General features: G+C 32.0%; 1 protein-coding gene across 1 annotated transcript; it reads left to right on the top strand.

Annotated features, from left to right (window-relative positions):
- Positions 1-1,445: 1,445 nt before the first annotated feature.
- On the top strand, positions 1,446-23,309 carry LOC139517533 (uncharacterized). The gene is made up of 6 exons (XM_071308725.1): positions 1,446-1,616; positions 7,510-7,586; positions 9,191-9,284; positions 19,495-19,539; positions 21,010-21,107; positions 22,597-23,309. The coding sequence occupies exons 1-6, from the start codon at positions 1,522-1,524 to the stop codon at positions 23,097-23,099; spliced, it is 912 nt and encodes a 303-aa protein (XP_071164826.1). The 5' UTR covers positions 1,446-1,521; the 3' UTR covers positions 23,100-23,309.
- The last annotated feature ends 814 nt before the right edge of the window (positions 23,310-24,123 follow it).

The following is a 24,123-nucleotide window of genomic DNA, read 5'->3' as shown; positions in this document are numbered from 1 at the left end:
CATTCGTCTGAAATTTCCAACAATGCAACTCGTTGATATAAGACAATATCGCTCGTTGATATAAGAAAAGTTTTTATCGAATCGCTTCTTCCATAGACTGAGTCATCACTGTGTCACAATCTCAAAACAATATAATATTTAACAAAAAAGCACAAAAATCATCTATCAAATTTAAGAACCACATGCATTCCTTGTTTCGCGTGTTTGACGTCATAAAATGTAAACGTCACATAGGAAGAAATATAAAATAATTTTGCCGTTTAATGTTTTTTTCAAAAATATTATCATTCACATGGGGAATGGTGGTATACAGGGTTAAAAAATCAAAAGTATGTGAGAAGTTATTTCAGAAACAGACAGAGTATTCCATTAAGAAGTGATAGTTTAAATCATAAAAATGCATACCTAATATATTTTAAGGGGCTCTTCTAAAATAAAATACATACCACAGCATATGTTCTTTCTCCTTATACATATATTCTCTATATGCCTCGGCGTCGAGTGGTTTAAGTAGCTACTACTGTAATCACTAGCCAGCCAACACTGAGGTTGTGAGTTCGAACCCCGATTGTGCGGGTGCACTCGACTCCAATCTTAATTGACTAGGATTGTCAGTTTTTCTATCGAAGGTCGGGGTTTTTCTCCGGGCACTCCGGTTTCCTCCACCAATAAAAACTGGCCGCCAAGAAATAGCATAAATGCGGTGCTTAAAAACGGTATCAAAACACAAAAAAATCAAAAATCAAATCTATATGCCTCTTGTGGACCATAAATTAGTAAGAAAATATGTTCTAATTCTATAATTGATCACATTTGAAGGCAGTACGGTGACCTATTGTTGCTTATATATACGTAATTTTGTATCTGGTGAATAGTTGTATCATTGGCAAACAAAATCACCAGTCCTCCACGTTCTTCTGATACCTTATTTACTTAAAATGTTTGCTACATAGTTTATTTACCCGTTTGCGTAGGAACTATTTTGAATATGTACTACTGCATAAAGTGCGTTCTTTTATAACCGTGTCCGAGCAGGTGCTGTTACATCAAAAGTCTATCAAAATTATTTTTGCAAATAATTCCGCTCAATGTACGGATTTTGTGTCATGGATAAATACCCCATATCCTTAGTTATCCTATTATGCCACATATTCTTATTTTCATTCAAGTCTGTAAATGCTATAGATGAACTAAGAAAAAGTACACAAATTTTATCAAATTCGATATTGTCACATGGTTCTAGAATAGCGTTTATCAGGTACATTCGGGACTTAAAAGTTTTAGGAGCCTAATATTTATCAAAAGTTTTCGAACTACAAAACAAAGAACGGAATGAAATCAAAATGGTTTGCTAAGGAGATTTTTTTCAAATTTTCTGTTATGTTAAAATATCAATTGGCTTTTGAATTAAAATAATTTCCGTTTTAAAACTATTGTTTCTCATCCTTTCTAAAATGGATGCCATAGTTTTGAAGTAGAAATAACTTCCTTATACACATTTTATAATATACATGACATGAAATGAAGTTAGGGATGATTAATCTTGCAAACTGTTTAATTTTCATCAGCTTTCAAAAGATTAACGGAAAACCCGATGGCGTCTGCTACGAAAACAAGTAAGCTGTTTTATTCTTTCTTGATTAAACAGTTTAAATAGTTAATATAAGATTAATAAACAAGGAAACTGTTTTACTGTCCATGTTAACAGATACGCTCCGTTTGGAGACCTTTAGAGTTCAAGTGATTTATATCTTGTGTTGTAAACTCTTATTGGACTCCATAGATTTGAATTTCCGTCAAACACTATAGTTCATCAAAGTACACAAACGTCCCCTACTTATACAAGTACTTCGTTAAGAGTGGTCAATCTAGATAAGCACTTCGAATGCACATACTTTATCAATTTCATTTTATAATTATATTCCTAGCAAAAAACACATACCAGAACTACATTGATAAACAATAGTGAAGGAGGAACTACTATAAATCATGCACTGTAGATGCATTTTTACGAACCGTTGAATGTTATAAGTTATAATAAAGTTATTGCTGTAAACATTATATCACTCATATGAGTTCCATGCGTGAACCGAAAAGGAATAAATAGATTTTTTTTTTTATATCATCGTATGTCGAATATTGATTTCGCGATTGTCCAGAAAAGTATTAATCTGCCAAATCTGAGTCCATATATGTGTAAAATAGTAATTTGCACGTCAATATTTTTGAGTGAAATTGTTAACTATTTTGTTTTGTAATAATGTTTTAAGGTTATAGTTTTATATATATAAATATAAATAAATTGTTTCAATTATATGTGTAGTAGGTTAAAGTGTACAATCACATATGATAAGATTTTTGTGGAAGATATCATGTATTAGCTTCACGGGATTAGCTCCACTGTAAACAAACAAATTTTATGGTGTATGCAAGTTTTAATTGCTTTACTACTTAGCATGTGTAGATTAGGGAATATGAGACTTGCAGACGATTTTCCAGAATTAGAACGGATGCATTATAGTAAATTAAATATTTATAAAATTATTATTTTTTGTTTGTACACTTAAAGTAACCTTTTGATAAAAAAGAGACTATTAATTATGAAATTCAAATTTATTTTTATTTTAATTGTTTCATTAAATAATTTTCCCGGGAAAACATCACGTGGTTAAAGTATAATTTTTCTTGCATTTGGACCTTTGCGGCACACGCACGCTGACCACTGTATTATACAGACATATAATTGTCAGCAGGATAAATTCATATAAAAAGGTCAGTTTGAGTATTTTTGTATTTTACTTTGTCATTTTAGTATTTGAAGAGTTTACATAGTGTTTTATGATTTCTTTAATTATGTTTTAGAAATTGTATGATATTTGTTAAATTTATAGAAACAATGTTTTTGAAGTCTTATAATTAATTGTTATGTAAATTTCATTTTTAGAATATGTTTCTAAAAACTAGTGAATTATATTGTACTTTACTTTGCTCAAATAGTTAACAGTAAAATTGGAAATTTCTCAGGAAATTTCATTTATAAATATAGATCAATGAGTTTTTTATAGTAATTAATCAATTTTAATTACTTTCAATTAAGTGTATTGCCAATTAAGCGGAATCGATTATTTTCACATCTTAACGTTACAATGATAGGTATTATCTCCCGATGTTCAATAATTATTCTGCATCTTTATTGTTTCTCACGACCGCTTGTTTGTAATGATTAATGTAATCCGATTTCATGCGCACAGCATGTGATAACACTGAAACCTTCTCTGAACTCTGGTATGTTAGGAATGTGATACGTCACGATGGCTGTGACGTGCATCAGCTGATTGTTGTAAACATCCGGTAACTTGTAAATAAACGCACGTGCGTTTGTTGTTAGGAATTTTTATGGAAGTTTAAAGATTTCTATTGTATTATTTTATCAGCTATGTAATTTAGTTGGAATAAATTATGTTTAGTTTATTAAGATTTGTTTTAATTATTTAAACAGGAAAGAGTTTTTAAGTTATGTAAGTAGACCAGGAATCAGTTGAAACAACAATTGTACCATACGCTGAGGGTATGTCATACGCAACTATTATCAGCACCCGCAGTGCGCCTGCGCTAAATTTGATCGCAATCGATATCGATAAATTTACTATAGATTATTAAAGGAAATATTGAATTTTGGTTAGCTGACAGTAAACAAAAATAAATATCTTTTTCATTGGCATCACATTAGAAAATACATTTTCTTAGCTTTCTAATGACATATTCTATAATTGAATCGGGATATCAGAAGTTACGGCCATTTTCATTTTTAAAAAAGTGGTTCATTCCCTATTACTTCATACAATTCAAAACCAAAAACGTTTGCAAAGGAGTTTTCATATATGATTACATCTTTCACTATTTTTAGAAATAAATTCATTGGCATAAATATATATTCTTTGCTTTATAATCTTTCCAATGGTATATATTTGGTATTTTAGAAAATTTAATGAATCGGGGCCTTTTTTATCCAAAACTGGAGTTATTGTCATTGTTTGAAGATTGCGAAAAAAATTCTAAGTCCATGGAAGTATTATATTAGATATACTGTTCCCAGGTCCTACCAAGTAAATCGCTCACAAGTCACAAAACAAAGTTTAATCTATTTGTACATAAATATTTATACATTTAATACAATGTTTTTCATCATGAATTTAAAAATTCACTGAGTAAATTAGTAAAAGAAGTGTAACTTTTAATTCAAAAGAATAGTTTTGTCCAGCCGTCAGTTTTCTTTATTTTTGATAATATAAAATCTTTCACTACTACATTGACTCAGACTTTTGGATGTTTTTCTTGAACATATTTTAAAAAAAAAAAATGAAATCCCATCTAAAATGATTTTTTTTTTTTGCAATTTTCTTACATATCTTTTTAAAAGTTTGTTTTTAAATAATTAGGCGGCCGTGACTAAACAATTTTGATACTTAAACATGCTCATCTGATTTACATAGAAGTAATAGATATATATTTTATATATATTATTCTCATGTTCTAAAAAGACCAATTAGTTTTGATGGAACAGGAAAAGTGTCATTATCTTAAATTTTCCAGATGCAGTAACACTTTCAGAAGATCTTTTGTAGTAGATGGATTTGGAATAAAATCTTATACGTCAAATTTTCTTTCATTAATTCTATACCTTTTCACTGCTTTTGATTGGCAATATGAATCGCTGTACTATCTTACACGTACATGTGATTTATACAAGTCTATTGCTTGTTTGATGTACATTCTCCTTTTATCATTTTAATTGTTAGAAAAAAAAAATCGCATAGAACAAAATAAAATTAATTCTAATTTGTCTCCGTCCTTTCAGAAGTTTCTATAGTGAAATATATTATATTTTTATACTTGAACATTTATGTAAAATTTGTATTAAAAAGGAAACTTATTTTAATTATTGTACTGTTAATGTTAAGTTTACGGAGAGCTGTCTCATTGGAACTCATACCAACTCATACCAAATCTTCTTGCATTTATATTGTACATATATTTGCAGAATTTTTAATTTTTTTATTTATCGAATGAATGAGATAGTTGGAATCGTTAAAATTTAGTATTATACATGCAAACAGATGCCTGAGACCCCTGTTGTTTCGATTAGCATGTTTTCTAAAGATATCCGCGTGAAGTTCACGAATTTCATCGTTTATTTGATCACCTGTTGTGAATTTCAGATAACACTATCAAGTTCAGTCAAATCCGTGGTTAAAACTTTCCTATACATATCAGTAATATTATTTTCCAGACAGGTTATTCCCCCCTTTTTTATATATCATACTCGGAACATTATTGTAAACACTTTTACTGTGGGACTTTCTTTACGGTTTTGGGAAAATTTGAGAATATCAGTACATAAATTCATTAGTATGTGCTTTGATTGGCTTATATCTATATAAGAAAAAGTAACCTAAGACTATATCATTATTGTAAGTGAGAGACCTATCCATCCATCAACGAACATGTGAAGCGTGTATAAATATTGTTGAAACTGAGAAACATGTATTGATAGAGTGTCCATTGTAAGATGAGATGCAAACTGATCTTTTTTTTAGAAAAAACTTTGTCACTTCGGAACATCCAAACTTTAAAAAAACAATCCAATTTGAAAAATTGTCTATTGTTCTATAGGTAGCCAGTGAATGTGATAGAAGTACCAAAATCTGCAAATTTATTTTTATATAGAAGACGCTGCTTTTCACATCGTTAAACTTTTTGTCTTAACATTTTTAAAGAAATTTGAAAATTTAGCTGTACATTTATACTTATTCATTATTAATACGACATTTGTCTTTTTTCACATAGCAAAATTAAAGCTATTTAAAGGACAATACGTTTATGTACTGTAGCGTGTTTTCCATTGTGATTTATTTTAGACAAACTGCATCGTCGCGGGCAAAAGTACTATTAAACGGGCAAACGTACTATTAAGCATTTAGTGTCGAAGGCCAATTTTGAAATGCCTCTCAGAAATCATGGCTGAAAAGTTAGAGAAAATATTGATAAACAAACAATTCTGGGAGGTAACTAAAGAGTAAAAGCAGAGACTGAATTTATTCTTTTAATAAAGACTGAATTTATTTTTTTGATAAAAAAGCAAAATGTTGCAATGAGTTTGTGTTTGTGTTTGTGTATTCAAATTCTACGCTGTCTCATATTCGGGTTTACGTCGAAAGATATATATATATCTGGTAATCATGATCTCATATTTGTCCTTTTTCGACTTTTTATTTTGTATGCATGGTTTGATATTCGGTAAAATCGAATTGTATATCTTTCGGAAATAAAGTCAGTTTATACATGGTTTATACAACTCGTATTCATGCCGCGGAACCTAGCATGCTACAGTGTCATATATTTATAATATTGTTTACTTAGGGTTGTCAAATTATTTACGAGTGTCAACATTGTCTTTACAAACTCAGCATGTTGTCTTGATAAGATATCATACACAGAAAAGACTGATTAGACGGATAAGAAATCAAAATCATGCGCGATAACTCGTACTGGCTTACACAATAGTTGGCCATGTTTGTGTTTAACATATTGGTTATATCACTTATGTTGTAGTTTTATTTCATGATTTTATGATAACTGTATGAAGTTGAGTAATTGAAATAGGAAGAATTACTTTTATTCAAATTAAACAAATAATGTGTGTTTGTTTGTATTTTTCGTATTTTGTGAGTTAAGAAATGGATGGTATTATGTACTTGATATTCACAATGATTTCTTAAGTTTATAGTTAGTTTAGTTTAATTTTAGTTAGAAACAAAATATTTTATGTTGACTCAAGGAACAGATAAACCGTTAATTATATCGATGATTATTTCACGCTAATTGATAGTTGTTTATTGACGCATATGTAATGTTTATATTATTTGCTACATGTAATTTTGATACTTTCATTTCATGTAATTCTATTTTATATTATTGCTATTGTGTCTTTGTAGGACTTTTTCTTATTTACGACTCGAATAAATGATGTCAGCATAAACGGAGTTGTATAACTGCCATGATAAAACCCACCTTCACATATGCCTTTGGATAAAAGATTAGCCTTTGTCTTCTTAAACGAGAAGCAATAAGTTGCTTTGTATCTATCATCAAGAAAAGGGGGTGTTATATCTCAATTTACTTTTTTAAGCGTGCACATAAATATAATATTAGTATAGACACAGGCAAAATAAGCAACATCAAAATGTAAAATTTAGCCATTCGCAAAGAAAATTCAAACAAATAAGTGCTAAATAAAAAAATTAAAAATATGGGCTTTGGAATAATCGATTAAAAATACTTTTTTTTTCTATGAGCATCAAAGGGAAGTTATAAACTGACAATATTTAATTGATCAGCCATGGCAAAAAAAAACTAAGCTTGATTTCGTTGTAGAGTTGCTATTCTGATATAAATTCGTGATTATAATGGGGATGTAACCTAGCTAACCAATATGTATGTTCATTAAAGGTTACTAAATGGTAAAGAGTTTCGTGAAGCAATCTGTTGCGATAATTACTACAAGGGTTCAAACGGTGATTGTACAGGTAAGAAACAAATTATTCCATATAAAGAAAGAAAATTATAAAACCTATAGATACACAAATGTGAAAGATACTAAGTTCTTTCAACTCTTATACCCTGGTTTTTTTTTTATGTGTCTATCATTTGGATGTCTTTCTATTTTTTAACAATATTTTGCTTGCTGGATTCCTGATTTCGACGTAGTTTTATATGATAGATTACAGCGTAGAGGACTTTTACGATTCGCATGTGCTAAAAAAAAATCTACAACTGTTTATAATTGACTACAGAAAAAAAGAATAAAAAAAGCTTATCGGAAGTTATATAAGGAATAAAATAAAATGGTTCATTTTATCTGGGTATAACAGTTATTTGTTAAATGCTTCGAATCAGATATATTGTTTGATTATTGTTCGCACAGCGCCTGTCTGATCAAATTCAATGGACCAACCTTTATCCTGACTTAATAACGTATAAAATGTCGAAAAATACCGAACTCAAAAGTTGATAAAAAATATCCTGAAAAAATTAAAGGCCTGACTATATTACCCAACACAACGTATAGAAAACAACTGTCATAGTCCTACCTTCACCTTGGTACATACATTTTCCGAAGAAATTACATGTTTAACCTGATTTCATAGCTAGCTTAAACTTTCTACTGGTATGACCGTTATTTATAGCTACGTTATATTAACAAAATTATGCAAACAAAACCCGAAGAGACAATAATTTTGATCCATCAGCCAAATCTCTGTATATCTATCAAATCAACACATCTCACTTAAACATACAAATAAATCTGACAAATCTGTTAAACACAAAAACAGAAAAAAGAAAAAAGACCCTAGTATTTGAGGTTTAAAAGGTTAAGTTTGTAGGAAAATTAGAACTATCTAAATGGTATGGTAGATCAGTTATGACTTTTTATGTGACACATTAGTTAGCAGTGGATGGTTACATGTCATTAAATGATCATGTAAAAATGAAATGACGTTAATCAAATGTAGGTGCTTCCAGTAAAAGGTTTGACAATGTTAGCAAATTTAATATTCTGTTTCGTCTCAGCAAATATAGCAATACAATTGTTTATCCTTATGTTAATATTTTTTATTTACACCATGCCATTGCCCTTTGAAACAACTTTTTTTTTTATTTCAAATGTTCTGATTTGTCAATTTATTTAACTAGTTTCTGTCATAAACTTACTTATTGGCCTAGACTGGCAAAAGAAAAGACAATGATAAACGTTTTTATTCTAAACCTCATAGAAACCTTTATATCATTGAAGATTTTATGTTTGATTGGCAGTCAGTATGGAGTTTAAGCCTACTAGAGTTGAGCTCTCTTTGATTGTTTGTTAACGATTAGGAACAACATTAAAGAAGGGCAGCATGTGCTTAAGATTTTCAAAGTTTGTTGAATATTTAAAATTAATTTGATGTGTTTCTCTTAAAAGTTGGCTGCCGAGATAACCCATATAATATTCACCATCACCGACAAAGATATCAGAAAAATACCACCAAATAAAAAGTACCAACCTGAGCGGTATGTACACATCCGATGCACGCTCGTGATTTGAATGTTACTGGTATTAACTTGGTTACATTTAAATGATTTTTTTTAGAATGTCCAGCTGGCTCTTTTGGTAAAAACTGTCGTTTAAATTGCACCGGTAACTTTTATGGAAGACAATGTCTCAGCGAATGTAATTGCGAAAGGTAAGTTTATCAGACATCATATACAGAACAGCATGCTTTAAAAGGGGAAAACGATAAAAATGGACACATCGAAGAAAACAGTTAAACAAAAAGAAAAACATTGAAAATACAAATAACAATTTACAAAACACTACACAAAAACTTAAAGATTTAACAACATAGTCCATCAATACTTCAGGGGAAATCAATTTTCTGATTTGGCAAACCAAGTTTGGTAATTCGTTATTCATAAATTTACCTCTATCGTTTTCGAAGTTGACATTTCTTTGTATAGCATTCATATAGATTGTCAATGGAACGAAAATAATAAAGTTCGTTAAATTATAAAAATATCAACGGAATGCACAAGCGTTCCTAATTTTGGTTTTGCGACATTTGTTGGTTTGTTATGTGGATTTATGTCTGCAATAAGTAGTGCACTTTCAAATTTTAAACATTTATTAGGACATGTCATAAGTTCTAATAAATGTTTAAAATTACCGTAATTAACGTTTTGAAAAGTGATGTTTTTAATCAATTGTACTGTTTACCAATGCAAGAATAAGTTTAATAAAATGTTGCAGTAAAAACTTGCAAATCCCCCTTGTGGCTGGTAGTGGCTGTGATGTTGCTAGTGTAGATGATTTGAATTATTCACGTTTGCCTCCATGCAACAATTAGTTCGTTTGTTTGAAAATAAATTATACAATTTTTACTGTATTTCCCCTATGTTTAACGATATTTAAAAACATTAGCTCATGCATAAACTACATTTTCAACGGACAGTCACCTGAAATGGCTGTTCTAACATATATACGTGAGCGCGCAACCATTCTATACTTTATGACAGTAGCAAACCATAGAACACACGGTTAAAATCAATTGGAAAGTGACTGATCAGAACATTTAAAACACTAGTAATACAACAAAAAAACACAAATATTGGAGTGAACTTTGGTTACACTGGGAATAATCAGCAAGACAAGACAAGACAAGCCAATCTTATTCTTTAAAACCACTGTATACACATTGGTACAAAGAATGAAATAATAATACATAGTGTACAAAATAAATTGTGCACATGACAAGATAGGAATGTTATCATTACTATTTCTATATATTTAGACGAGTTGTATATACATAATGTACACAGCCATGTATCACCATCATTGATGGCGATCCGATGGATAAATCTGTTGTAGAGTTGTCACTGACTCAGACGTATATATATATATACAACTCGTCTAAATATAAAATGACTGAATAAATAGTCAACGATCAATCTTACAGGGCGATGGATCATGTAATATGATTCTGTACACTACAAAATATAATATATAACAAGTCAAAAAGGGTACAACATCACCATACGCAGTTTAACATAGACTACCATGGGATACACACCAAGTTCACCACATACCATAAAGATTGGAGTTGACTTTTTCAAGTTCAGTAGTAGCTTGCAAAATTTCAAATGTACTCTCTCTATAATATCCATATTAATGAACCCCCAAATTTCACACCCATAAAGTAAAATCGGCTTCACTATCTTATCGAACAAATCATACTGACATCTCACCGAAAGGTTATGAACTCTCCCCTGCTTAAGTACATCGTACATGGCACGGTATGCCTTAGTAACTAATATCTTTTTGGTACTTGCAAAGCTACCTGTCCTTGAAAAAGTCAATCCCAAATAAGGCATTTCTTTGACAACATCTATTTCAATATTATAAAAAAAAATGAGGATTTTGAGATAAACGTCTACCAGAAAAAATAATGATTTTCGTTTTTTACTAGAATTTACACTAAGTTTCCAAAGTTTACAATACTCATTTAATGTATCAAGTTGAGACTGAAGAGATTCAGCTGATTCTGCAAATAGAACTGTATCATCTGCATATAATAAAGCAAAAAGTTTAATATAAATATTCATCTCATTCTCAATTTCTTCAGATACGCCACCTAGTCCCAAAACATCATGTATTTGTAAAAAAGATTCCAAATCATTCAGATATAAGGAGAATAAAAAAGGAGAGAGATTTTCTGAACCTTGTCTTACCCAAATATTACAAGGAAAATAGTCTGATGATTGTCCATTATATACAATTCTTGATTTAATACTACTATACATATTGAATATAACGTTATAAATTTTACCGTTAATTTCGTTTCCAAGCAATTTCTGAAACAATCAATTTCTCCACACACTATCAAATGCTTTAGCAAAGTCTATAAAGGCACAATACATTTTTTTCTTTTTACTTTTCATTAAACTAAATAACATGTAAATAACAAATAAATTATTTGTAGTACTATTCCACTCGTAAACCCTGACTGATTTTCACAAATAATCTGATACATCATCAGAAAATTTGTTTAATCTTGTGTTCAAAACAGAGGTAAATAATCTGCCAAAGCAGCTAATAATAGTGATAGGCCTAAAGTTTTTGGGATCCAATTTGTCACCCTTGTTTTTATATATTGGTATAATATTTCCCAATAACCAAATCTCGGGAATAATGCCACTGTCAAATATAATATTAAACAGCTTCACCTGGTTTAGTTACCTGTGCATAAGTCTTGTTCACACTTATAAACTATATGTCATTTAAATGTTCATTACATTGAATCGAAATAAAATTTCTTGGACAACTTTTCTAGCAGTGATGAAAGTCATTTTGATGATTTGCAACTACTTTAAAGATACTAAAGAAGTCTCGATTAACAGTGGCGGATGAAGGCATTTTTAAAATGCATGGGGTTCCAAACATTGATCGTCCGAAAAAAGGGGGTTCCAACCCCCGGAACCCGCCCCATCTGAATCCACCACTAATTACACAATAAATCACGTAGGCTACAAACGAAGAAGAAGGATTTAGATGTTTAAGGTGTTTTAGTAATGCATTTATGAGTGAATCGTTGATTGAGTCAAGACCAGTGGCAAATATTTCTGTGTACGTCCAGTCAATTCGGGAAGACATTTTCAAATGAGTTATGTGTTTGGCAATGATGATGCTTTGAATCTGGATTAGGGGTTAAGGGAATGACCATTCAACTAAAAAAATGTTGTTTTTTTTTCTCTCCATAAAACCATATTCTGAGTCTTAAATAAATATTAATAAATATTAATTCTATTCTAAAAACGTTTCTTTTTTAAAATATGCATGGTAAAATGCATGTTCTAAATACCTTGTTTTGTGTACACTGAACCACACAAGTTCTACATTGATTATCGACTGCATGTAGACAAAACATGATTTAAGGTTCATCATAAAAAATGACAAGTATGGCCGTATTTTCACCTCAAAAGTACTCTGTGTACAGACTTACCTGTGCTGTTTGGAAAGTTTTAAGGCTCAGCATCCACTAGATATATAAAAGTTAAATGCTTTTGTGTTTAAGAAAGATAAAATCTTTCTTGGTTTTTGATGGGCATTTTTATTCCTTTCTGTAGAAGGTGTAAAAATAAACAAACACCTGAATTACTTTGATACTGTCCACTCACTGACTCGGATAAACTCTTTAACTCATCTATAATTGTGATTACATCCCAGCTCCTTTGTTCTAACAGAGCATTTGCATTAATCAAGTATTTGCTGGCGTATCCGTATCGACGTATCGTATAACACGTATATGAGGAAAAGATAAATTAAGTCAAGTTAGTCCCGATGAAAATATTATATAATGCATTAAATTTTAATTGAGATGGTAAAATCATTATTGTAAACAAATCTGTTCGATACGTATAGGTCGATCCGTGCATGTATCCTGATACGTGAATAATGCAAATGCTCTAGCAGGGGTGATCTGAGCCGAATCACCCCTACCAGATCACCCCAGTCTAGTTTCTTTGTTATGTATGCTTTCCTTTGTTTTGTAACATTTTGGCGGATATGCCAGATCCACATAATTAATTATACGGAAAAGACTATCTACCAAAATTCACGTAGAAAAAATCCAGTGTATATGCTGGGATTCGAACTCAAGACCTTTAGTATATCAAGCCATGACACATTCCACTACACCAGGACGACTTGATACGAACTATCAGTAATTTAGCATACTTAAAGAAAGCAAGATATTATTATAAGTGGGGCGGTATTTTTATAAAGTGGCGATATAGTGTGGGCCGATTGGCCAGTGGGGCGAAATTACACTATTTGATATCTACTCATCGTGTTCGGGGGTCATTAAAGGTATACATTATATAGTAATTTATATAAAGTATATTATAATGGTTGTGTGGTGTTCTAAACTAGATTTTATGAATTGTTAATGGTTTTTCGTCTAATCTAAAACAGCTGGGAAATAAAATAGTTATCCCATTCGGACTTGGTGTGTCAGTGTTAGATCACCCTCTGGCCTCCGGCCATCGGGGTGATCTTGCATTGCCACACCGCGTCCTCGTGGGATAACTATTAAAGATACCTCTAGTCCATGTCAATTAAGGACAATCAAAACAATACAAACCGGTTTTTTACCTTAGGGAGCATCTCAAAGTTGTACCACAACTTAGTTAATTTTCACACCTTCTGCATGAAGGAAAAAAAATGCCCATCAAAATCCAAAAGAGTTTTTATCTTTCTGAATTTGCTTAACTTAAAATATATCTAGTGGATGATAGGCATTAAAACTTTTCCAACTTCACAGGTTAGTCTGTACTCAGAGTAGTTTTTGGCATGTACATACAGCCATATTTGTCCGTTTGTTATGATGAACATTAAACTACATGTAAATATTGAGTTTTATCAATGGGAACGCAGTGGGCGAACTGGTTACAAAATATTACCTCCCCTGTAAACAGTGCGCTCTTCTGACTAGAGGTAATCGGTAAAAAAAAAACCGGATGATGCTGTAATTTTTTAGCTTGTTTAAAATGAGCTAGCATAAACGAACTAAGGCCGTGTTCACATCAAACGCCATGTCACGGCTGGTAATCTACACACGCAGAACATTTGGTTCTGCAATGAAAACCGTGAGAGGATTTTCCGGTTGTGCTTGAGTGGAGTAATTGTCACCGCTTCGAAAGGTATGTACATTTCTAAATCTCAATTTTCTTATTCAACTGATCAAAATATTGAAAATCAGAGAATGCTATGCTGTGGTGAATACTTAAACGAAGAGATACTTGTATCATTTACTGTTGTACGTCGAGTTGAACTCCTACAAAATCAGTTGCAGCACGAGAAATTGCTTCAAAAAGTGACATTTCAATTTTGAAATGGTTCTATTTACAGACCTACAAGTTCAAATTTAGTTTTTTTTAGGGCAATGGGTATGAATGTTGTTTTTGGCGGCGTGAACGCTGTCCGGTGTTGATAGACGTCTTAATAATTCCAAAAACTACATTTTTTCATCAAGTCATGCGTGAGGGGATCGGTTCTGATTGAGGACATCGTGAATGCGTGAGGGGAAGGACAAACATTTTTTTTAATCTTTGGCTTTGTGACTTTTGTTGACTCAATAAATGTGATCAATGCTGATTAAAAAGCAAAGATTTATCCTTATACTTTAATAGATAAAAACTGGTCACTGATTCAATGAGAAACAGAAATCAAACTATTAATTGTTTGTTCAATTTCAGAAAATGCTATTGTTCAAAGGAAAAAGGAAAAGAGGACTAAAATTAACTCTCTACAAATAGCCATGGAGATACAAGTTATCCCCGCCCTCGAAGCGAACTAAACCCGCTGGGAGTAGTCCTGTCGTCAAATATACGTCACAGAAATCACCACATATATTTAAGAAAAGTATATCGCCGATCAAAACTTCAACACCTATATATATTAGACGTAATCTGTTCACCAAAAATCACAAAAGTTTCGAAACAAAAAAAGGCAGATATACAGAATTTATTATTCACGAACATCGATGAAAGTAAAGATAATCTCGAGGAAGACCATAAGGAAGAGCATGTATTAGACAACGAAGAAGTCACAGAAGAAGACCACGTAGTAAACCACGACAAAGACCACATGGAAGACCTTGAGGAAGAATATAAAGTTTTTTAAAGTGCTTTAGATAAACTCTCAGACGTATGGAAAAGGGGAAGATTTTTGATTGATTTTTTTTCATTATACAGAGTGGACGTTTTCCTTTAAACAACATTGCATTCGACCTGTTTTTTTGGACATTGTTGAGTGGTTTGAAAAGGTCGAATCAAGAAGAATAAGATACTCCCCAACATCTCTGCAGTATTTTTGGTTATCGTTGACAATATTTTTGTTTTTATTCTTCGTGAAACAAATTATTAAACCTAGGTTCCCACAATTTATTTCATATTTCAATCTCATAAATTTTTCTAAGCACACATAATAATTAATAATTATGTGTTACATAATAATTATTTTGTGTTTTTTAATGAACAATATAGCCTAATTTAGGTAAGTTTCAACGACTCATAGCTTGAATATAAAGATATAATTTGTACTTCCCCTCACGCATTCACGATGTCCTCAATCAGAACCGATCCCCTCACGCATGACTTAATGAAAAAATGTAGTTTTTGGAATTATTAAGACGTCTATCAACACCGGACAGCGTTCACGCCGCCAAAAACAACATTCATACCCATTGCCCTAAAAAAAACTAAATTTGAACTTGTAGGTCTGTAAATAGAACCATTTCAAAATTGAAATGTCACTTTTTTAAGCAATTTCCCTTGCGGCAACTGATTTTGTAGGAGTTCAACTCGACGTACAACAGTAAATGATACATGTATCTCTTCGTTAAAGTATTCACCACAGCATAGCATTCTCTGATTTTCAATATTTTGATCAGTTGAATAAGAAAATTCAGATTTAGAAATGTACATACCGTTTGAAGCGGTGACAATTACTCCACTCAAGCACAACCGGAAAATCCTCTCACGGTTTTCATTGCAGAACCAAATGTTCTGCGTGTGTAGATTACCAGCCGTGCATGTACAGTAAACTTGTTTACAATTAGTTTAAGTTACTGGACATTGGTTTCACATTAAATTTGTTCACATCTATACACCTTGTTTAATTACCTGTACATAAGATTTGTTCACACTTGTAAACTCTTTGTCATTTAAATGTTCATTACGTATAACCGAATGCAAAGTTTTCTAGCAGTAAGGGAACGACTATTAGACTTCAAATCGGCGGTGGGGGGGGGGGGGGGGTCGATTGAAATATTCCGAACCCCAATTGGATAAAAAAAAGTCCTACAGATTATACAAAAATATTCTAAATCAAGAGTTTCCCCATACATTCTAGTGTTTAATTTTGAAAAAAAAATTGATTACCAGCGCGGAAAAATTTCTTGCTCAGATAAATTAACAAAATACCAACCCTCCCCCCCCCCCCCCCCCCCCCCGCCTTTTTTAAGTTAAGTGGTTGCTTCTTTATGAAAGCCGTTTTGATGATTTGCAGTAGTTTAAAAATAATAAAGATGTCTCGAATAAGCATTAGAAAACGTTGGCTACAGCAGCGTGCTTACAGGCGAAGAATATATATTTTCATTCTCATAAAGCCAATGCATTACATCGGTACAGAGATTGAAGGAGAAGAAGGAATGATATATTAGGGATCACTATATTCCTATCATTTCTGTTTGTTTCAAATGGTGTGTCTTCTCCAAGGAGTATTTGGCAAAGGGAGAGGGTAATGGTTTTTTTTTAGTTTGAAGGGTAATTTAACGGATCTGAGATACATGTACTAGACAAACAATACATTTATCTCACACTTTTTAAGTAATGCATTTATAAGTGAATCTTTGTTTGAGTACAGACCAGTGGCAAACATTTCTGTGCAAGTCAAGTCAATTCGGAAAGACCTTAATTTTCAAATGAATTATGTGTTCGGCAATGATGCTGCTTTGAGTCTTGATGAGGGCTTAACAAAGCTACGTTTAGTTTAAAAAAAAAAACCAAATATATATCAAGTTTAGACAAATATTTCTGTGAAGAAATTTATAAATAATTGTTATAACTATCAATTTTATTCAAAAATTGTTTCTTCCTTAATTATACACGGTGAAACTAATGTTTTAAATGCCTAGTTTTGCGTACACTTAATCTACACAAGGCCTACATCGAGTATCGACTGCATGTAGACAAAACATGTTTTACACTACATGTAAACATTAAGTTTTATCAATGGGAACGTAATTTTGTTTAGTTTACGTGTGAGTTACACTTACATAACACCGAGTTTAGGTCAGTGTGAACACAGCCTAAGACGTGTCAACATAATGTGAATATGATAACGAATCAGGTAAATTAGTTCTTGTTAAGTTTATCACCTCATTGTATCATCATATGATAGGTAAATGTGTGAATTTTCGATTTTTAGTGTCGTCAGGGATCAAACTTATAATCATGCCATCCTTTCATTATTTTTTTTAAATACTATCCAATGGTCGGAATACCTTGATTGTTCTCCCAATTTGTAAAGTTGATTATGTTGCATGATACATATTTTTATCGGGGAAAAAAATTGATATGCAGAAAAGATTGGCAGCTTTTAATTTTTGTTGCTATGTGAAATAATGGGAGGTAAATTAAAGTTTAAGAAGGTGCACTGTTTCAAATAGTAAACAATTTAATTCAGATGCATAGTATTTTGTCAAATGATAAAGAATATCGTAGAAACTAAAGCCAGTTTGTGCTAAGATGTATCAAGAATATATTTTATAAACATAACCCATTCAGACTTACAATTATTCTGTGAATATTTTAAAAACATAAAGTTATACAAAATGTGTACAACTTATTTTCTTTACCGTTGACGGTTCTACACCAATAATTTACCATACGCAGTTTAACATAGACTACCATGGGATACACACCAAGTTCACCACATACCATAAAGATTGGAGTTGACTTCTTCAAGTTCAGTAGTAGCTTGCAAAATTTCAAATGTACTCTCTCTATAATATCCATATTAATGAACCCCCAAATTTCACACCCATAAAGTAAAATCGGCTTCACTATCTTATCGAACAAATCATACTGACATCTCACCGAAAGGTTATGAACTCTCCCCTGCTTAAGTACATCGTACATGGCACGGTATGCCTTAGTAACTAATATCTTTTTGGTACTTGCAAAGCTACCTGTCCTTGAAAAAGTCAATACCAAATAATAACACTGACACACCAAGTCCGAGTGGGATAACTATTAAAGATACCTCTAGTCCATGTTAATTAAGGACAATCAAAACAATACAAACCGGTTTTTTACCTGAGGGAGCACCTCAAAGTTGTACCACAACTAAGTTAATTTTCACACCTTCTGCATGAAGGTAAAAAATGCCCATCAAAATCCAAAAGAGTTTTTATCTTTCTGAAACACAAAATGTGTTTCACTTTAATATAACTAGTGGATGCTAGGCATTAAAACTTTTCCAGCTTCACAGGTTAGTCTGTACTCAGAGTAGTTTTTGGCATGTAAATACAGCCATGTTTGTTCGTTTGTTATGATGAACATTAAACTACATGTAAATATTGAGTTTTATCAATGGGAACGCAATTGTGTTTAGTTTACGTGTGAATAACACTAACACAACACCGAGTTTAAGTCGATGTGAACACGGCATAAGTTTTTATTCAATTCAATGTGGTTTTTAAAAGTATTAGATATAGTTATAATACTGTTTTTTGTTCAATTATTCGTTTCGACTCAATATTGAAATGAAGAGTTATTGCGATATTTTGTTTTTGCTGATAAAAAATAGAAGACATAATTAATACGAGTAATATTCTTTACCAAAACTGAAACTCATTTAAGTTTACTGAATTTGACAGTTTGTTCTTATGATTAGCTGTTACACCACTTAGTGAGAGAGTCGATCGCTTGAAACATGTCACATTTATTTTGTTTCACTTTTGTCATGACAATGCCATTAATTTATAGCTGACTATTTTACATTTATTGTTAAAGTCGGTACGATTATCCATCTTTGCTTTGATCGTTACTTTAACTCGTGTAGTGTTGAAGTGTACAGCAGCTATAAATATCATATTGTTTTGTTTTGTTTATATTTCACATTAAGTTTAAAATTCTTTACATACAACCCCGATTTGCTTGAATAGGATTTATCCCAACAGCTTCAAAAGAATATACTAAGCATCGGGATTGATATGTAATATGTTCTTGTTTATATTTCAGACTTTCCTAATATTTTATTATATAAAACATAAAATCATTTTAGATTTTTCGCTGGCATATTGCCTTTAATTTATAAGTTTTAGTATGTTCCAGGTGTCATTATATTTTCGGCTGTGGCGGATTGTCAACAACAGAAAGGTACAGCTTGTATAGCAATTCCTTATTCCTATTACTACCATATCATCTTAAACCTCTTTGTTCCTTATTCCTTCGTGATGGTTTGCATAACAGTTTTTTCTACCTTTAAAATAAATCCGTTTACATTTAGTTGATTGTTTGTTAGAACTTTATATCCATACCTTTTGGAGAATTTCGTGTGTTCTGAAATTTTCTTTTATCAGGAACGCTCAAACCTTAACATCTAAAAGCCATTGGTGTGTAAACACGGTGCAAGGTTTGGAATATAGGACCAATAAGGACCAAAACCGATTTTTTAAATTTCAGGCTTATACCACAAACTTTCACATTTGCTTACAAGTGCACATCCATTTATTTCCATATGAATACGTACGGTTCCTCGAAATTTATGAGGTCGATGTTTATATGTACGCATTACTCTTTAAGGTGATGAACTGACAATACATTGGAAATTTTTATTATTTTTTTTTACATTGATATGCATTCTAGTTTGAAATGGAGAAACAAGTCGAATCCTCATTATAAATCTTTAAATAATATGTAACGATACAAAAAAGCCGACAAAAGGGATTATTTCAAATTCCAAATTGTGAACTTTCCATTTCTATGTAGCAACATCCATGAAGCGCATACGTATTATAGCTTAAGGAGCATATATCCTTACCATAATTTACTTGAGATTGAGTGTTGCTAATAACAAAAAAGGTATAACATCAAGGGATTCCAAAAAGTTTAGTCGTACATTAAAAAGTTTAAGAACGTCTTCACGAGTTGGTTGACCGTTTTGGAATATAAGAGTCCAAGATGACGACGGATATATTTCAATTCTGTCTTCAATTTCTTGCTATCGACATCACCAAATAAGACTTATCGCCGAATCTGTATCTCGATCAAAATGACAGATTCCAGCAGTATATTCGTATCCTTTAGATTCCCCCAGTTTTTAGTGAATTTGTGTTGCTCAGGCTTTATTTTTTTATTTTGTGTATCGTGCACTTGTTTGTTGTTAGCTCTCCGACTTTCGTTCGCGTTGTCAGTTTCTTTTCGACATATGAGTTTTAAATTCCCCTTTGGTATCCCCCGAAAAAATTTCCACACCTTTCACCACTATTTCACGAGCACAATTGAAAGAAAAACACGGAGAGATGTATTTAAGAAATAATGTTCTAAATTTGAAAATGCCTGTACCAAGTCAGGAATATGACAGTTGTTGTCTATTTGTTTGAAGTGTTTTATCATTTGATTTTGCCATTTGATTAGGAACTTTCCGTTTTGAATTTTCCTCAGAGTTCAGTAGCTTTTTTATTTTACTTTTTACTTATTGTAATACTTCAGATAAACTTGACCGGGCAGTACAATGATCAAATTGCTTCTGATGTTCAAAATAAGTTAAGAAAAAAATAAGACGGTTAGGCTGAACAAAATAATCGATCGAAGACTTACATTAGAAAATTTTAGTTTCATTCACAGAAAACCTACAGTGACTAAAGAATTGATACAAGACATTTCTTTAACAGAAATGACGAAAGAATGGAATAAAGAAGTTACTTCACCAAAATATGAAAAAGGTAGTCACCATTTTATGCAGGAATTGTTTTTTTTTTTAAATTATCAATATTTAGATACTTTATTTTCATTAAGATCAAAAGCTTGATTCGAATTAAAACAGTGTCATCTGAACACCTGCATGTTGAATAGAAGCGTGACATTGGCTGTGCAGAATCCTTTAATTCACAGCTATGCCCTGTCGAATACGGGGTTGAATCTAAAGCCTCGCATAAGTAGAAGTACCATGATATTTGGACGTTTAAAAACATTGAAACTTTTAGATGTGTTGGAACGTGGACTGTTTTCAAAACAAATCCAGTTCCAGCCAACATACAATTGAATTCAGCGTCCTCTTCTGACACAACGTTGGTTATTATTAGTTAAACACTGTACTAGTGACATAATACGATATATATGAGGTCAGTTATTTTTATATTGGATGCGAGTGATGATCGAATCCCCATATGGAATGGACTAACACCATTTATGTCGTATAAGATCACAAGTACACAGTGTAACGAATTTATGTTACCGACAATATTAACATGTGATATTTAGACTAATGGCATATCACAATGATCAAGTTTTTAATACGTAATACCAAGAACCTACATCCATTAGTCTATACTAAAACAAATGCCTACAATAACAACTTGTCAGCTTTAGATATGTTTTATAAATGTATTTCAATAAATCCTCATCAATTTCTTCGTTTATTGAACCTTGCTGATTTTACCCAACACCGTGTTATTTTTACAAAGGGACGTAGCCCCACTGCTGGTGTTATTGACGGTTGGTAGAATTTCAGAAGACCATACTTCGATCCTTCAGTCACTTTTGGAGACTTTTCAATATAATAGTTTTAACAAAGACAACCACCCGAACCGATATAAGAGCACGAAACAGCCAAAGGCCACCAATAGGTCTTCAACACAGCGATAAATTCCCGTATCAGGACGTTGTACTGGTTCAGTGAAAACGGACGTCACACTAAACTCCGAAGCTTATAAATGAACACAAATAAATTTTTTTAAAAACGTACAAGACTAACAAATTCCAGAGGCTCCTGACTTGTGTAAGCGCTAGAATGCGGCGGGGTTAATAGATATAGGAAGATGTGGTATAATTGCCTATAAGACAACTCTACATCCAAGACATCCAATTTATAAAAGTAAACCATTATAGGTCAAGGCACGGTCTTCAACACGGAGCCTAGGTTTACACATAAAAGCTATAAAGGGCCCAACAATTACAAGTTTAAACTATTCATACGGGGAAACTAACGGTCTAATATATATAAAAATATGTTTTGTGTGATTTCACCCCCCCCCCTTTTATACCTCTAGCGAATGTGAAATAAACGAACACAAGGCAAAACGCACTGTAAAATTCATGATAATTAACAGAAGAAACTACGTAAAATGACAGTGATACATATATTAACAAAGCACTAATAGCAGTCTAATCATATAGTTAATATATATATAATTATTTTTAATTTCCTTTAAGAAAAGGAAGCTGCATTTTCTCTGGAGCATGTTATAGTTATAATAGTAGCATCATCAGCAAGTACTGTGGTATCTATGGTAATTGTTATTATATGCGTATTGATACTTCGAAGACTATTGTGTGAAAAACAACGTTCTGAAAGTGCAGGCATTTCTAACGAAGTCATTTTCACCAATAATGACATAAGAGCACAGGCATCAATTCCTCAAGAACATCTTAGAATTACACAGACAAGTGCTTTTCCCGAGTCCCAATATGAAACAGTTGACGAATCAAACATGATGGAAATCTCAAACGTTGGAATAGGTGATGAAAGATCTGAAATACGCAAAACTAACATCTCTAGTTCAAGCAATGACAGCAAAACATCTAATGCCAGCGGAGTGGCATCTGAGGATACTGACGGTTACATCCATCCGTACAATACTCTAGAGGAAAATTGGCAGAACAGAGGTTGTCAGTACACCACTTGTATTGTGAAAAACCAATGTCATGATTCTTAAACAACAATCAACGACAGAAGAAGTATTAACATTTCATATCATCAAAAAAGACATTATATAGATATATTGCTGATGGTCAAAATGTCAACGTACAAACGAGTTGTCTATTAAACAAAACATTACCATAGAAATGTAATTGTACATAAAACAACACTATTAAAAAACCATTATTTTGTTTCACACATGGAATTCATTTGTTGTTATTAAAAATGGTCGAGTTACACAGTTGTCTCTTTGACACATTCTCCATTATATTAACTGACGATAGTTTATTATTCCCAGTTCTATATTGGTTTGACTGACGGTGGTACAGTATTTCATGTTCTAGACTGCCTTGACGTCTGGTATAGTATTTCATATACTTAATTGCTATGACTGACGAAAGAATAGTATTGTATGTTCTAGCTTGCTTTGATTGACGAAGGTATAGTATTGTTTTGACAGATGGTGGTACAGGATATTATGTTATAGATTGGTTTAACTGACGATGGTATAGTATTCCCAGTTCTAGGTTGCTTTGAAAAAGAAGAGTACACAGTTGTTCGTGTTCTAGATTGATTGGATTAACGAAAGTATATCATTTCATGACATTAATTGGTTTGACTTAGAAAGTATATCATTTAAACTTCTAGATTGGTTTGACTGATTACGATATATTATTTCAAGTTCTAGATTGCTTGGAAAGACGATGGTACGGGATATCATGTTATAGATTGGTTTAACTGACGATGGTATAGTATTCCCAGTTCTAGGTTGCTTTGAAAAAGAAGAGTACACAGTTAATCGTGTTCTAAATTGGTTTGATTGAAGAAAGTATATGATTTCATGATATCAATTGGTTTGACTGAGAAAGTATATTGTTTCAAGTTATAGATTGGTTTGACTGATCACGATATATTATGTCAAGTTCTAGATTGCTTGGAAAGACGATGGTACGGGATATCATGTTATAGATTGGTTTAACTGACGATGGTATAGTATTCCTAGTTCTAGGTTGCTTTGAAAAAGAAGAGTACACAGTTAA

Source organism: Mytilus edulis, chromosome 3 (assembly GCF_963676685.1).
Source record: "Mytilus edulis chromosome 3, xbMytEdul2.2, whole genome shotgun sequence".
In the NCBI taxonomy this organism is placed as follows: domain Eukaryota; kingdom Metazoa; phylum Mollusca; class Bivalvia; order Mytilida; family Mytilidae; genus Mytilus; species Mytilus edulis.
This window is presented reverse-complemented; position numbering and strand designations above follow the sequence as displayed.